General features: G+C 34.4%; 1 protein-coding gene across 6 annotated transcripts in view; it reads left to right on the plus strand.

Moving 5' to 3' along the window:
• Window positions 1-16,969, plus strand: part of SLIT2 (slit guidance ligand 2) — a 245,856-nt gene that overhangs the window by 182,034 nt on the left and 46,853 nt on the right. For all 6 annotated transcript variants that reach the window (XM_052682812.1, XM_052682814.1, XM_052682810.1 and 3 more), the window contains 6 exons: window positions 3,093-3,243; window positions 9,202-9,276; window positions 12,243-12,386; window positions 14,348-14,491; window positions 15,184-15,350; window positions 16,202-16,334. In XM_052682812.1, the coding sequence (XP_052538772.1) occupies window positions 3,093-3,243; window positions 9,202-9,276; window positions 12,243-12,386; window positions 14,348-14,491; window positions 15,184-15,350; window positions 16,202-16,334 (814 nt within the window). The remainder of the gene's footprint in view (window positions 1-3,092; window positions 3,244-9,201; window positions 9,277-12,242; window positions 12,387-14,347; window positions 14,492-15,183; window positions 15,351-16,201; window positions 16,335-16,969) is intronic.

Below are 16,969 nucleotides of genomic sequence, written 5' to 3' on the forward strand. Positions count from 1 at the left end.
ACGAATGTTTTCTTGCCTTGCTTTCATGCTTTACACTGTCTTCAGCTACTGCTTGCTCACCCTCCTCGTGTTTGCCAAATCACAGTGGAATGCTTGGAAAAGAAAGCTGACATTCATTAAAGGCATTCTGTGGTCACACGCATACAATGAATCAGAAATGCTTTCCCTTAAAGAAAACATGACTTTTGAGTTGGGTTGAAACAGTAATTTACACACTGCTTTCAGCTACAGTGAGTCTAAGATATTTTCTGGGAAGACTCACTTATGATGGCCCTAGCTCTTTGAAATATGTTTCTATATTTATTTTACCTTGTTTGTCAGGTGTGCACACTGATTTCTTAATAGAAAAAAAGCAATGATGCACTTGCATTATTTTCCTAACAGGTGACAAATAATTGTTTGGCAAAATAAACAAAAAAATAATGAATCTATTGATGAATTACAGTAAGTTATATGTAAGCAGGGTTTTCTGCCATAGCATAATATCCAGAAAATTACCTACAATAATTGATTATGACACCAGTGCACTTGTTCTTTCAAGTATTACAGATGTATTGTCATTCTGCAGTGTCTGAAATACTGATTTATTGATTGGTCTTTATCTTTTAAGCTGGCATGCTAGCTTTTCTCCTAATGCTATGTGATGTGTTACCTAAACTTGCAGCAACCATGTGAGTTCTTCATGCCCTCATGCTAAATGTTGGTTACAATATTAAGAAAACTTAAATACAAAATAAGGAGTCATTTGTCAGCATTGGCAGCCACAAAAATGTGTTTTAAAGGAGCATAAAACGGAGGAGGATTCAGTTTCTCAAACCTGTAGTTACCACTTCATTTCTTAATGAGTAGAACAGCTGTATTCCTGCCACAGAATGACTTCTACTCAACTTTGCCAGCACAACTTTTGTCTCTGAGTTAGAAGTGTTTTCTTGCCAGCAAATGTCTTCACAGCTTGTTTATACTATGGCCACACATGCAGCTTAGGTTTGTTTATGTATCCTTTAAAAATGCTTTTCCTGCAAAAAAGAAGAGAAAGAACAAAATCAGTCAAAAAGTGCTACAGATGTACTTCTTGAAATACAGCTTGTGTACTTTCTCTTTCCATCAGGTTATCAGGGAGATGCTGCATGAAATTGTTCTAATTGTTGAAGATCTTGTCCCTGAACATTTTAGTTATTTTTACTTTGAACTACTAACAGTGATTTATTCTGGAAACAGGAGGAAAAAATGTGTTTGTAACTTTGCTAACAAGTATTAAAAAGTGCTCAAAATACTTATTTATGCTTCTTTAAATACTGTAAAAATCTTTAAATTTCTTTAAAAGTCAAATATCATTTCTATATTTGTTTTAAAATGTCATTGGGAGATCTTATTCTGCAGGTGCTAAGAATTCTTAGTTGAATTTGAATATATTAATCTGGAAAACTAAAGGCTGAATAAGTATTAAATCAGGAATTTGAAAAGAAATAGTTTGTCTATTTGCTCATAGAAATATTCCAAGCAGCTAAATCATGTGTTACTTAGACATTTGCAAATGCCAGATGGAATAATAAATGACGACTGATTTTTTTCCTCTCATGAGGTATCTGTTTCTCCCATGTTTCTTTGGTTTATTAAGTATTTTAAGTGGCATAGCATGTATATGTGTTCAAAGGAGCATAACAGTTTCTAATGAACACATTTAAAATAATGAAGAACAGTGCATGGGAGATACTGTATTTCTATATGAAATTTCTAATTAACCTCAATCTTTCTTCATTTTTTTAATGCCACTTAAAATGAATTATTCTTTCTCTCTGCTGAAGGTGGTACTCCTTAGCAACATCCTCTAATCGAATTAAATTTGAGTTGGAAACATATAAACTTAGTTCATGTTTTTGTCTTAATTGGGATTACTCTGTCTTTCTTTCCTTCTTGGCTATCTTTACTTTTGCAGGAGTTCACCATTTTGGCTGTAAGTAAAGTTCAGTGTCTGAGCTAAATCACAATGTACCTCCCAGCCCTGACGCACCTTCTACTAGTCTCAGTCTTTTCACCTTTGTCCAAGAAGAACCCACAGGTCTTTTCAGCTTCTTTTTGTTTTCTTTGTCACCAACCCTCAGTTTCTTACTGGATGTTTTCTCCTGATATGTTTAGGACGTTTTCTTTGACTGACTCTGGGAAATGGTGGAGGAAACTTTCTATATGGTTCTTTTTTTTTTTCTTTTTTCTTTCTTTTTTTTTCTTTTTTTTTTTTTTTTTTTTTTTGTGAATTATTTAATCTGTGACAGTAATACTGTTACTGTGGCACTGGACATTCAGAAAAAGAATGCCATGTCATGTAAGCAAGTATTAAACTTCAAATGCTTCTATAACTTATACCTGCTCCTTCCTCTTTTCCCTCGCTGTTACCCTTGGCCTAATGGATGCAGTTTTGATAATGTAGCGAGATTTTCTGTTGTGCTTGATCTAACCATGTGGTTGTGAGGTATGAGTAAAACATGGTTCTGTCAAGCACCATGGAACGTCACGCAGCTTTCTACAGCATGGCATGCTGCTGAGGCTTAAGTCAGGATCACACATTTTCTTAAAATTAAAGCTGAAGATAGGGCTTTCTATCTCACGTGTTCAAGATGATATGGAGGATTGGGACTGCAAAAAAACAAAAAATCACAGAAGTTAATGAAGTCCTGTCAACAATACAAATCTGTAGCTCAAGAAAGAGAAATGGTGGCATTCAGGATCTATTTATTCTTGCTACAGAGAAATAAAATAAATTCTAAAAGAATCAGTGGCATTTGTGTGATTAGCTATAAACAATGCTAGATTGGCTGACAACACAATCAGCAGAAAGTACAGCTGTGAAAAGCTCAAGTTAATGTTATCCTGTTATGTGAAGTTGGTCACAGTTTCTTTTTCCAGCATATCTAAGCCCTTATATTTAACCCTCTCTTGAAGCCCCTGTGTCTGTTAAATATCACAAAATTTATCATACATTTCCCAAGTTGCCCACCCGTTACCTGCATTGCAGATATCTTTTCAACCTTCTCACAAGAAAAAAATCTTATTCTTTATTGACTCAGTATCTGTATTTTGACTTGACTCTTTCACAGGCACTGAAGATTACAGATCCAAATTAAGTGGAGACTGCTTTGCAGATTTAGCTTGCCCTGAGAAATGTCGCTGTGAAGGGACCACAGTGGACTGCTCCAATCAGAAACTCAACAAAATTCCTGATCACATCCCACAGTACACAGCAGAGCTGTAAGTTGAATCCACAAAGCATTATTTGCTTATGAAAAAGCTACCTAAAACTTTCAAATACAAAACCACAGCTTCTATTTTTTAATAGCAAAAATTACATGTAAGCTCTGTGATGCACTGTATGTTAATAAAAACTATTTGTGCCTCATTTTGGTACCATTAAGCATTAAACATGATAAAAAGAATAAAAAAGGCAAATATTCTACACTACAGTTCTCCAGTATGTGAACAACCCATGTGGATTTTTTGGAAAGACAGTGGGTTTTATTTTGCCTTTGATTTTGAGTTCAGGATCAAGTAGTACATCCAGTATCTAAAGGTCTGTCTTAAAAGCACTACCTAAGTGTTAAATAAAACAGAGCTGACTGTTGTTATGCAAAGCTCACATTATGTGTCAGGCAGGAGACCAGAGGAAGATAAAGTAGACAAGATAGAGTTGGATTAAGATGAGATAATAATGTAATGATGTGGCATGAGCAGAAAAGATGTCACAGATTATTACTTGCTTAATAAGTGCCATATGGGAAGGATCTGTAGACATTACAGCTGAAGTAGTATTCAAGAGGGGATTGAAAGATAAAATTAAGACAGCTTTACAAGTTTTTCCCATGCGTAAAACAGTGTAGAAGAAAATGCAGAGATGCTTGAAGAACCAACAGAAAAGCATGAAGTGAAAGTGACCACCACTGGGAGAGCCAAGAAGGGAGGAAATAGCTGTTTTTCTTGGGAGACAGTATAAAGAGCAAAGCAGAGCAATAAGGTGCAAAAGACAGAATTTGATTTAACATAGTAAAGTGGGAACAGAGATATGGAAATGTAAGTGATGTGATCAGCCACAGGGCTGAGATGAGCAAAAATGTGGCAGATATCTTAAAAGACAGTCTTTGACTAGGAGCAAAGCAATAGTACAGCATTGAATAATGAGACTGCAGTTAGGGATATTGAATGTCTGAATGGGAAAAAAGAATTTGAGGTATTGTATAAATAGAGATGGTGATTTTTGTATGAACTATGTGAAAGAATTCAACTCAGTGATGTTATAATTACAAATCTAAGTGGCAATTCTGGTTGTTACCAGTGTGATAGCAAACTGAAAGTAAAAAGTAACACATGTCATAAAATCAAACTTCAGTTTTTGGCCACATTTAAGCTGCTGTTTGTACAGTAAAACCCAAAAGAATGTCATAGGATGTTATGTCATAATATTTTGAGATAAAAATACTTCCACCGAAGAATAACGGGTGGCAGGTTAGACTATAAGAGGAGTACACGTAGTAATTGGTGTAAAAATTATAGTTACCGTGCCAAGATGAGAATTGGAGTTGCTGAAACGACAAGAATGCATTGTCCTGATTCTTAACAGAATTCATGTTTAATTCTCTCTCCTCTGAAGAAGTTATACTCTTCATTTAGTATTTTAATCATTGATTTTCCTACTCATTTTTTTACATGTGACATATGAGCTCTAAAGTGTTTTCTTTCTATAATTATAATTTATACATATTAAATTCAGAAGAAACAATGAAATTATCAAGCCTCATCTGCTGTGTATCCCAAGCTCTCAATTTGCAGTCAACAAAAAAAAAATTGTTTCACTAAAAGATAATTCATTTTTGGTTACTGCACTTCTTTTAAAAAAATGCATTCAATCTCATTTGAAGGTATCGGTGGATTAAAAATGAACCATCTCCCTAAGAATGTTACAGAAGTTAATCATTCCCATTAATCTCTGTTAAAATCTTTTAAAATGAGAACATTACTTTCAGATAGAATCTGTCTCTCTTCAATTTTCATCTTCTCTTCTTTTAATATTTTTTGCTGATAAAGAGCTCTTTTCTTTCCATTCTTTATCCAATACTTACCCTTCTTAAACTTTAACAGTCACTACTCAACTTTCTTCTTGATAAACTGTAAAGATTATGCTTCAACTCTTGTGATGTAAGAGAATTTTTAACAACCTTAAAATATTTTATAGGCGTGGTGAAAGTATTTCTGCATTTCACTTCTAAAAATGCAGCTGCCGTAGCTTCTATTATTTGCCTTGCTGATGCTTACAGCTTTTCCTTCTTTCCTCCTGTCATCTCTTGTTTTTGATGCATTGGAACAAAGATTGCTCTGCTTGGGATTTCAGTCTAGTTCTAGGGTCACTGTGATTTCCTGCTCACTTAATGACACGTATGAAAAGAACAGCTAGTTAGCCTTTCTTTGTTTTAACCACCAAATATGTGTTAAAGGTATTCAGAGCTAAATGACATTAATGCTTCTCTAACAGTGAAGAAAAAGGCTAGATTATTCTCTCTGGGGTCTCCTTACAGCTGAGACATTTGGAGCTTGGAAACAAAGATCAAAAGTGAAGAAATGTTGATATTTCTTTAGATTTCTCTGTTAAATATTTGTTTTTCTCAAATAATTCATCTGGAGATCTCTGAAGTCCAGACTTATTTGTGTCCCTTAGCCCAGAAGGCTGTGAAAGTAACAGGAAAACTGTAAGCTCTAAGAGAACTTTTATCATGGGTTCTCTCTGTGTAGGTGGTATAAGGAACAAAATAATTATTTCCTTAGTCTGACAGAAAAATGCATCTTCATTCACAGTATCATAATGTGCAACATGAAATTTAATGGACTAAAGATGCTGAACTACTTTTATCTCCATCATTCTAGAGCTAACGAAATGAAAGTTCTAGTGATAAATATTGCTCATCTAGAGTTCAAGAAAATATGTTTCTTTTAAATCTGTTTTAAAATTATATCCTGAAAATAATTTCTTCTTTCTCTGCTAATATCAGCTGGTAACTTCGGTGTTTAAGCTCAACAAACTCCAGGGATGACAGGAAAGTGTTCTGTAAAGGAGTTTGAAGGCACTTTTTCTAATCACAGGTTCTACTACCTGCTTATCTGCTTACCTTGCTTATCTGAGGTAGCTTGCGTATTGTTTGTACAGATTACAACAGCAAAAAAAATGTAGCAACAAAAAACATCTTCAGAGTAGTTTATTGTTTGTATATATATGTACACGTATATATACAGATCTAAAAATAATAATGAAGTTCAAGACAGATATTTAATTATAAAAGGTGAAAAAATGCTTAAATGAGCCAAGTGCAATCTGTTTCTAGTTAGTTGTTTGCTTGTAATCTTTCAGAAAAACTGTCAAAGGCCTATCTAATGGGCTACTGAAGTATTTGAGATAGAATACTAGTCTGTAAAAGAATCCTGGACATCGGATATTTTTAAAGTATCATACCAATATAGAAGAAAACTCATGAAACATTTGATTCAAGCCAGAGTTTCCAGGAGAAAGTCTAAACAAAATGAACTTTGGTACAGTATGTTCCATTTTTTTAATGTCTGTACAATGTATGATAACGTATCAAATCCTAACAAGATAAGCTTTGAAACATGAAGCACTACGGAATATCACTGCAGTCTATAGTCTTCCAAAAGGACTCAGCTCTTGTACCAGAATATGCATTATCAAAACAAGAGAACACATCAAATAAAACTGAAAACTAAACATTTAGACATCATCATCAAATGCTTTTTTGTTTGCTTTTTATGTTTTGAGAATGACATTTTAGTGATTCTCTATAAATAAACCAGAATCAAGTGTTTCTAAGATCTTTTCATGAAGCAGCAGGTAAGAACTATCATTATTATCTAAGTGCACTGGGCTCCAAAGGGAGATGGCATTGCATAAGGTAATTTTCTAAACATCTGTAATAAGTTTTATTTCTGTGTATGTGGTATCATTTACCTAATAGTAGAACAAAAACTTCTTGCATAGGTATTTAATTATTCTAGATCCAAAGCCAGCAATCTCCAGCTACTGAAATGCCATGTGGTCATTCTTCTGACCATAAAACTGTAGTTCATAATTCTTGATGTCCCTTTTTTGTGGATCTATCCTCAGTGATAATGCATGTTTTGTAGTGTCATCATACCCATGAAGTCAGAGAGAAGATATGATTTGTGTTATAGCTTAACAAGAGACAATACTGTTCAACCTGTGTTTCTTTTGCATCATAGTAAGCTATGGAGAAACTTCTTAAACACTTAGAATCTTCATAGCAATTTGCTCTGTAACATCAAAAGCACTCTAAGATTATTTAAAATAGAATAAAAGAAATGCATTACAGTAAGAAGAACTAGTTACAATACAAATAGAAGATTGAGAACTATGTAGGTAGTATCTGAAGAGAAGAGGCTATAGTGGTGTTACGCACAGTAAAGATGAATGAGTCCTACTGGGCACTGCTTCAAATTTCATTTTGGGATGTATGTACAGGTGTGTGGTAAGTTATATGAAATAATTGGTTTCCAGTATATAACAATAACAAAATACTAGCTAGAATGCTGCATTATGAATTTCAGTTTCCAAAATGAGTGTGGATTGCCTGTTTGAGGAGAAAAATAATCAACAAGATGACATACGAGGGAAAACTGAAAGTATTGAAAGCATTTGTGTGAAGGAAAGTTAGGGGACAAACATACTAAGTTATTTTTAATATGTAAAGGTTTGCTACATGTAGATAGAAATTTCATTTTTAGTGGAATTAGAATTTTTTGCAAAGGTTCCTTAGAATTAATAGATGTCTTCACAAACAGATAATTCTACTAGATGATATAGCACTTAAAATATGTGAAAAAGCCAACTTTTATTGAATGTTTGGTATTTCCACTGTTGAAACATGGGGGAAAAAAAGACTGTTAACAATGATAATGAAACTTTGTTAAATCACATTAATTCTTTCAGCTAAATTTTAGAGGTGGTAACTTTTTTTTTAAAATAGAAGTCCTTTCTACTCAGTATAGTATATAAATGTCCAACAATTGTACTGCCATGCCTTCAGATTTACAGTCTTAATTTCCCTTCTGGTTATCATTGAGTGTGAGCAGGAAGGATGAAGAAGCAGCGTTGTATTAATTTTGAAGGATTTTTTTTTTTTTTTTTTTTGTCTTTTCTTGCAATAAGGTAATTTAGAAAAGCATTCTAATTTTGGAATTATTCTGAATTCCATTTGACAGTGATTTTTCATCTCTTCATTCATTTCCTTTCTGTTTAAGATTTTTAAATAACAGCTGGATGTGCTTCCTCAACAAGATTATTCCATTAAAACATATACAGCGTCTAAGACTTATAATTTCCATTTTCTGTACAGGAGATGAAATAAGAGACACTGGGTCAGGGCACACATTTTTTTAAATAGATGTCCCCTAACCTAGCAGCTGCTAAATGTACACTGTGCTAGAATAGTCTTGATACCTGGACAGGAAAGATAAAAATCCATGTGACTTTTCAGGCTAGTATCTGCTACTTACTACACTTTTGTAGTGTTACAAAGCAACAATTAATACTCTCTTGCACAATTTGTTTGTTATGTTTAGTGGTCTGAAGATGAACCATGGCCAAAGAGATGTTTTTAAATTCTTCTGAATGCCTACACATTGTTTCAGTCTCTATTTCATAAAAGCATTGAGAATAAAGTAATTATTTCATTCTTGTAAATAGTGTTTTGTGAGCACCTCCAGATGTCTGGCAAACTCCACCTGATATCCCTTAAAGAACAGTAAACTAGTCTTCAGTCGTTTATATGTACTTCTTGAAGATTTTTATTTATAAGTTGCCATGGAAGTCTTCCCTAGCTACATTTGTGTTTTTCTTCTCTTGAAAGAAAATTTAAAACATCTTCTTATATTTTTCGGCAGTGTTAGCTGTATGCTACTTTGTAATCTGTTTTTGATTCTGTATTTCTGATGTATGCCTAATTTTAACTAATGAGAATGTTCATTCACGGGAATTTTCAGAATTAGAAATGTCAGTATATGTTGAATTGTTCTTCAGGTACCAGTATTAAACAAGTTATTCAGTTCGACCATTTCGAAAAGCTCCCTTAGTGTGAAATGGTCTTTAACAATGCTTGAATATTTTTTTTCTGAAATTGATGTCATTTCTTGCAGGCGACTCAATAATAATGAATTTTCAGTTCTGGAAGCTACTGGGATCTTTAAGAAGCTTCCTCAGCTGCGAAAAATGTAAGTACCACTTCAATGATCTTGTCTGTTTCGATATCACAGTAGTTTTAGTGTCGTCTTTCTCCACCTTTGATAGTTTATGTCTGTTAAAGTTTCAATATATTCTAATGAAAAAATCAAGAATGGGTTCGTATCAGTCATTGAGGTAGATCAAAGCTAGCAGTCCATCTCTTCGGGACTAAGCAACCCAGTAACAGCCTCTCCTGGTGCACAGCTTCAGCAGCTCTGCTGCATGGTTCCGCCAGCTGGTCTGTTATGCAGCCACAGCAGGGAACTTGAGTATAAGCTGCTCAAAAATGGTTCCAGTAACTTTTTGTAACTTCCTGCGCTACTACTCCCTAACCAGGCAGTTTTGCCTCTTTCAGCACATTCAAGACATGCCTTTGATTCTGTGCTTCATTAAACTATCATTAGATGAGGGGAATATCAAAATTAAATGACTGAGAGAAAAAAAAAGAGAGAAGGTTTTGATAGTTCATTTTCACAGTTGACATTCTAAGAGTTGCTTGTAATCTTACCAATTGTAGATGTTAATAAACCTTTGAAAAGCTTTTCTTTCACTTCAGGCATGTGGCAAGCATTCAAGAGCAGATCATTTAGTTACTTAGTGGTTCTCTGCTCAATATTTTCAGGATTTAATTCAGGCATAAATACTAAGTGGAGAAAAATGCAAGTCAAATTAATGAAAATGATGCACTGCTTTATTAAATGCAGTCACCAAGTTATTACCACTTGTAAAAAATTTTGTTTGTGCTACCAGTGACTAAAAACTCAAGGTGAGCAATAGTATTGTATAAACTTCTTATTAGCCTTGCCCAGATATGAGCTGGCTTAATTATTTTTTTTCCTTTGACCTATCCACTTGAGTATTCCATGCTAATTTGGATCTGGGCTGAGGTACTTAAGAGAAAGAATACAGGAATGACTGACACAACAGTAAATTGGGGCTACAGAGTAGATATCCAGTTTTTTCATTCCTCAAAGATCACAGATTAGCACTTTTCACAGCTGTAAAATACTTAAAGTAGCATTCAAATACACGCACATCAATTCTTCATATTTAAGAAAAATGGAAACTAGGGAATGGACTGTCAGTAATCAGATCTTTTCAGGCTATAAAGCTAGATTAGTCAACATCTCATGCTACCTAAATCTCATTTGCTGCTATTTAGTTCAGGAGGAAGTATTCAAGACAAAAGAAAAAGTAAGTCGAATATTGATCAGTGCAGCTGTCTGGTGAACCCCTTAAAAGCTTTGAAATCTGTGAAACTGAAACTGAGGAGGAAAAAATTGGAAAAAATGTTACAGAAAAGTTAACATTTTATTAATATTCTATAGTTTTTTAATACAGCTAACAATTCTTAAAATATTCCATTCAGAGTATGCCTAATCATGATTGCAAAGCAGTGAGGTGTTAGAGAGACACCAGTAAGAGTGAATTCTGCATTTACTTGAAGTTCATGTTTCTTCTGCAAGTTCGAATAGGTGCAGAGGTCATTCTGCACAAATGACATTGAAGAATTGAGACCTAAATGTTTAATTGATTTGATGGTTCCTAAGCAATAAAGCAGACATATCATTGATTAGCCATGCAGCGTTAATCCTTAAAATAACCTTTGAAATATCCCTTAAAATGTGTGGTAGATGGAGTAATGACTATGTTATGCCACAAACAAGGAAGATTTTAGGAAACTAAGGGCCTGACATATCTAAGTCGATTGAGATGAAAAATAATTAATTTCTTGCTTCCAGCTTTGTGCAGCAACTTACAGGAGACTGAACAGCTTCACCTTGAAACTAAGTGAAAGTGATGATTATATCCTTCATCACAGGCAAGGTGTATGAGAAATTACAGCTAGACTAGAGATGAGTAGTCAGCATTCAAACAAAGCCACACATCCTTTTTTCTATGTCTTAGGTGATGGCACCAGTTCATGCTGGCAAGCATATGAATTTTTACTGTAACTAATAATGTGTTTCTCATGGTAAATTAAAATAATGCTCTTGTAGAAGGTGCATCAAATAATGTTTGGTTCTCTTTTCAACATCGCTCATTCTGTTAAGTAAAAACTTTTGAGTTTCATTGTATTTCAGAATTTCTCAGCACATTTAAGAGCTCTGTAAAAATCCTCAGTGAATTGTGACACTGTCTAGTGTGTAGGTAAATAACTGTTCTGAACAAGATACAAGTGTAAGTAAGTATAAATAGACTTACTTTAAAAACAAGACAAGAATAGAATGAAAAATCTTTTTAAAATGTATATTATTGTGTATGCACGCTTATTGTATATATAGAACAGATACTCTCCATTTGGGATGTAATTTCCATATTTGAACTAAAAGCCACAAACACTAAAATATTTTGGCAGTATCTTAAGATATTTTCTTACATTTTGATCCACTTTGCATGTGAATTGCAGATAACTGAACTATCTATCTTGTTTATAAAACCTTATTTTCTACGAATGTCAAAATTATTAACATATTATTTACTGTTTTCGTTCACACATTTCATTTACATATGTTGCTGTTTACACTATTTTCTTACATCCGTGTCTGTTGAGATGAATTAAAGAAATCACAGTAGTTGTGCGAATTCTCGTACAGTACCACTTCATTAATTCATCTAATAATGCTAGAAGGACTAGAGACAGAAGATGTATATTCTTTCACAAGATTGGGGATTTTTTTTTTTATGAAAAGAGAAGAAAATTTTTGTGTGGCAGCAGCATGTGCTGAGCAATTGCAAACAATTTCCAAAAACTGCTGTGAAAATCTTTATTCATATAGTCAGCAGGCCATTAACTTTTGTTTTTTCCAGTTCAAAGCTGAGCAGTATGTTCATTGCTTTTATACAGAGACTTAATATCTTGAAATCTACTTAGTCGTTAATATTTAATAGATCATTTGGGGTATTTAATAAAAGAAAAATATGTTTTTCTCTTGTTTCTGCTAATGTGTAATAGAAACCTGAGCAATAACAAGATTACAGATATTGAAGAAGGTGCATTTGATGGAGCTTCTGGTGTCAATGAACTATTACTCACTAGCAATCGTTTGGAAACTGTTCGAGATAAAATGTTCAAAGGACTGGAAAGTCTTAAAACACTGTAAGTATGATTTTTTGAGTGCTCTTATTTCTTCTTTTCCTATTTTTTTAAAGTAATTATTTTAATATAAAGCACATTTATTTATTTATTTAAATTCTTTTAATTTGTCTTTAAAACTTTGATTTTGGATTAGCTATGGATTACTCAAGTATATATTAAGTCTTTTTCCTATTTCACAGAAAGGTTCTAATAAAGAATATGAATTTTTTAATTATTGATATAATATAGCTGAAGTTCTTCATTGTGATTATTAGACTACAGAAATTATGTTCCCTCTTAAATGATGAAGCAGTTGAGAATAGTAAACATCCAACTGCGGAAACAGAAATGGGAACAGAAGCGGGAATAATCATCTGCTTAAAAGCAACAGAATTTTGCATTGGAATTAGACATTTCACGTAATGGAATCTGATTCAATCCAACTCAATTTTGCTAGAGGAAAAAATGATTCCGGGGGACATTGAAACATGGGAAATGATTTTCTCCTAAGTAATTTTAATGGTATTTCAACAGCAAACGGAGGAGTGAAGGTACTATAGCTTGAACTTATTTCAATCTTTCCATGAAGGTAGTTTAGCTCTTTCCACTCCAAAAAAAAAAAAAAAAAGATGTTCATACAATCTCCAGCTTCTTTGCATTCTTCAGCATCAATCCTTTTGATCAGCAGCCCAGAGCCAACATAAATGGTCTCTTGGGCTTCAGCTGTCTGAAGATATTGGGCATTTTTAATTTTTAATATATCAGACCTATAATATACAACTTTTCATTTAAAGCTGATGAATTTGTTAGAAGCAGCTAGACCACAGTGTAAAAGAAAATTATTTATTTGTTGAAGGGCAAGTAGGAAAGCAGCAAACTTCAAAGCTCCTGTATTTTCTAACAGATATATTAGAGATTTTAAAATAGATGTTTCATGCTTTATTTCTGTAATTTTTACTAAGTCCTGGAGTCATGCTGAGGAAGAGTCTGGGTAGCTTGATTTCTTTCATTTGAAAGATTTGAGAATGTAGTAGAAGTGCTTTCTATCTTTTATCCTATTAAAATTTAATGTGGAAGGGATCTCAGGATGCCAGCCTGGTACGGACTTCTGCTCAATATAAATAGCAGTTCTGTACTCGCTTAGGCTTGGAAGCTTGAAGTATGGACTGCTGTGTGTCCATCAAATCCTCTGATTTGGAGGATTTCAGTCAGTTTTATTTATTGTTGATTACTGATTCTGTTATTGAAAGAAAAAAGCCAAATGATCAGGGAAATAGCCTCTTGCATTGGAAAACAAGTTTTTGTTCTCCACTTCTCTCCACACATGCTACACTCAGATGCCAGGTGTGCACTCAGGTGCACATGCCAGGCAGTGCATGGGTCACTGTGGTTCCTCTAATGGTAGCAGTATCTTCAAGTCACATCTCTTGGCCTTCGCTTGGGCAGCAGTTCAGCTCTCACCCCTGCTCTCACACCACTTTGGCTCCAGGCCACACTCCAGGAGCTGCTCCTTTGGCTTCAGCCCATGCCTGGGCTGCTGCTCAGCACTGTCCCTCCTCTTACTCCAGGGTGGTCTTCTCAACTTACCATCTCCTTCCTCCTCCTGCTATGGCAGGAGTTGCTTCGTTTTACCCCCCACTTTTGCCTTATTTTAAACTCACAGGCTCTCTCAACTCATCTGATCAGTTCAGAAGCACTACAGCCTCCTCCTTGTGGTTTGTTTTTTGGCTGCAACAGGCTGATTGGCATGGAGCAATCCCTGACCTCTCCTCACTGAGGCCACCCTTCATGTTTATACCTAGTTTAGCTTAAACATTTGCAGGTACATTTTTTTTAATTTTAATCTCTTTGGTAGAGTACACAGAGGAAATGTTAGGTGATCCATGTTACTGGAAATTCAGTTAGCAATCAGTGCAACAGCAAACATCACTGAGTGCTTTGACTAGCCATAAGCTGGAAAATGCTGAACTTTATTTCCTCAGGATGCTGAGGAGCAACCGTGTGAGCTGTGTGGGGAACGACAGCTTCACAGGCCTGAGCTCTGTCCGCCTGCTCTCGCTATATGACAACCAGATCACTACCGTGGCACCCGGCTCCTTCGATACCCTGCATTCCCTCTCTACATTGTGAGTCATATCTGTGTCCTTTTTAAATGCAGTGCATATGAGGGAAGAGGAAATTGGGTGAGAAGTTGCCAGTCAGTTTACTGGAGAAGTTGCCAGTCAGTTTACTGAAGAAATGCTTTCTGTGGGTAGCATCATTCAGGAGCTTACTTAAACCTCATTTTACATAAAAAGTGACACTTTGCACTGAGTGACTAATTTGTGCATATTAAGGGTGGCATGTTTATAAATAATGGAATTGTCGATATGCTTTTGCTGAAGTTAAGAGATGTGAAAGACTTCTATAAGTAATTTCATTTTTATAACTGGCATGTAATCAACTTAGCTGTCACTTCAGATAGGAAACTTATTCTCTGGAGCAAATAAAAGATGGAAATCTTGAGATGACAAATTAATGGAATAGCTGTTGTCAGGTTAAAGCTAATAATGTAAAGTAATCAGCCTTCATCTTTATATGAAATTATTGTATAATCAGTACAGTGTGGCTTGACAACTAGGTAAGTCTTTGACAGTTTTAAATTATTTCTAAATGAGCTCTATTAGAATTCACTATGCGGAGCCTAAATTACAGCTTTTAACTATGGTTTGTACATACTGTTATTTGAAGACCTGTATTTAGGCTTAGCTTTTTGAAAATAGAGTACTTAGAATGAAAAAAGTTCTGTCATGAGAGGTGAACTTTCATGTGGTTCTAGAAACCTCTTGGCCAATCCCTTCAACTGCAACTGCCATCTTGCGTGGCTTGGAGATTGGCTGAGAAAGAAACGCATTGTGACGGGAAACCCTCGCTGTCAGAAACCTTACTTCCTCAAAGAGATTCCTATCCAGGATGTGGCAATTCAGGATTTTACATGTGATGATGGTAAGAAAATTTATATTTTGAATTTTACAACTTCAGCTTTCATATGAATAATTTCATGAATTCCATGGGGCATAAAGTAATGTTCTTTAAATTGAGAAATAGTATTCATTAAATCACTTCATGAGTTTCCTACTCATTTACTTTGTCAGTTTATAAACCTTTCACCCACTTTTAGAAAATTAGCAAGCATATGGCTATAATATGCATACTTTCAAAAGTTTTTTTCACTTGTGTTCTGTAATGTAATTACAATTAAGAGATAACACAAAGTAAATTAAATGCTGTAGTTGAAATGAGAATATTTTCGAATGTTAATGCTCAAATCAATCACTCCTTCAGACTACTTGATGAGTTATCGTGATTTTTTGCTTACTTTGTAACTTCCAGAATTTCCGAATTCCCCTCAATGCCTATATAAATAATGGATATCTTGCATCTCTCTCACATGCACTTCCACGTATTGAATTATTAGTTTGTTAGTTTCCAAAACTGTAACTTTCCTTTAAAGGGACTCCATTTATTTTAAATTATTTGCTTATTTTGAAAATTAGCAAATGTATATTACTTTATTATACTTCATTTTTAGTTGCATTCTCTCTTTAATGTTTTGGGTTTTTTTTTTTCCAAACAATAGCATTTTTATCTAGTAATCTAGTAAAACATCATTGTATAAGTGTTACTTGAAACATAAATTCTTGGAACAATGAAATGAGAACATTGTCCATTCATAGAGATATCACAGTGCAGAAATCTCATTTTTTACTTATGGGAATTACATGTAGGACACTGTACCTAATCCTCAAATGTTATTTGCATAGCAATCTTAGCGTCTGTATGTTTTTAATGACCAGGAAATGATGACAATAGCTGCTCTCCGCTGTCCCGCTGTCCTGCAGAATGCACTTGTCTAGACACAGTTGTTCGCTGCAGCAACAAAGGCCTAAAAGCTTTGCCTAAAGGCATCCCAAAGGATGTAACTGAACTGTAAGTGGTGCATGGTTTTTTCTCTTTCATAAAAATCAATGTCATATATATGATGTCAGGTTCAACAATAAGGGGAGCATCGAAGAATTTGCTTACATAAATCAGTTGAAATTTATTGATATACTGCTTTGTAGATATAAAGTCTTTCAAAGAATCTTGAGAATGAACGCTGAAGTTATGTTTGAATTAGCAATGCTGGCTATATCTCAAAACACTCTAAGAATCCTCTGTTGCTGCAAAGCTTTAAAAATTTATAGAGAGAGAGTTATAATCACTCTTGGAATTTGTAACTCCTACAATTAAACATTGTGTGTGTCATTATATTACAATGGATTAAATTGTAGACAAAAGTGAATCTGATTAATCTGTGAACACTACTCTAAATAGGAAGGAATGAAGTTCAGTTATATTCAAAAGCAAAAAAAGAGCCAATTTAGGTTAGATATTAGGAGGAACTTTTTCATTTGGAGGCTGGTGACGCACTGGAACAGGTTGCCCAAGGATGTTGTGGATGCCCAGAAAGAGGAAGGCAATAGATCTAATTTTTCTAGTGAAGGGTAATTTATTACTGTCTTCAGTCTATAACATACTGCATAAGAACAGGCTTGTGATTTTTCTCGTATGATATATCATGA

This window comes from Tympanuchus pallidicinctus, unplaced genomic scaffold (assembly GCF_026119805.1).
Source record: "Tympanuchus pallidicinctus isolate F22 unplaced genomic scaffold, pur_lepc_1.0 scaffold2, whole genome shotgun sequence".
NCBI classification, from domain to species: Eukaryota; Metazoa; Chordata; class Aves; order Galliformes; family Phasianidae; genus Tympanuchus; species Tympanuchus pallidicinctus.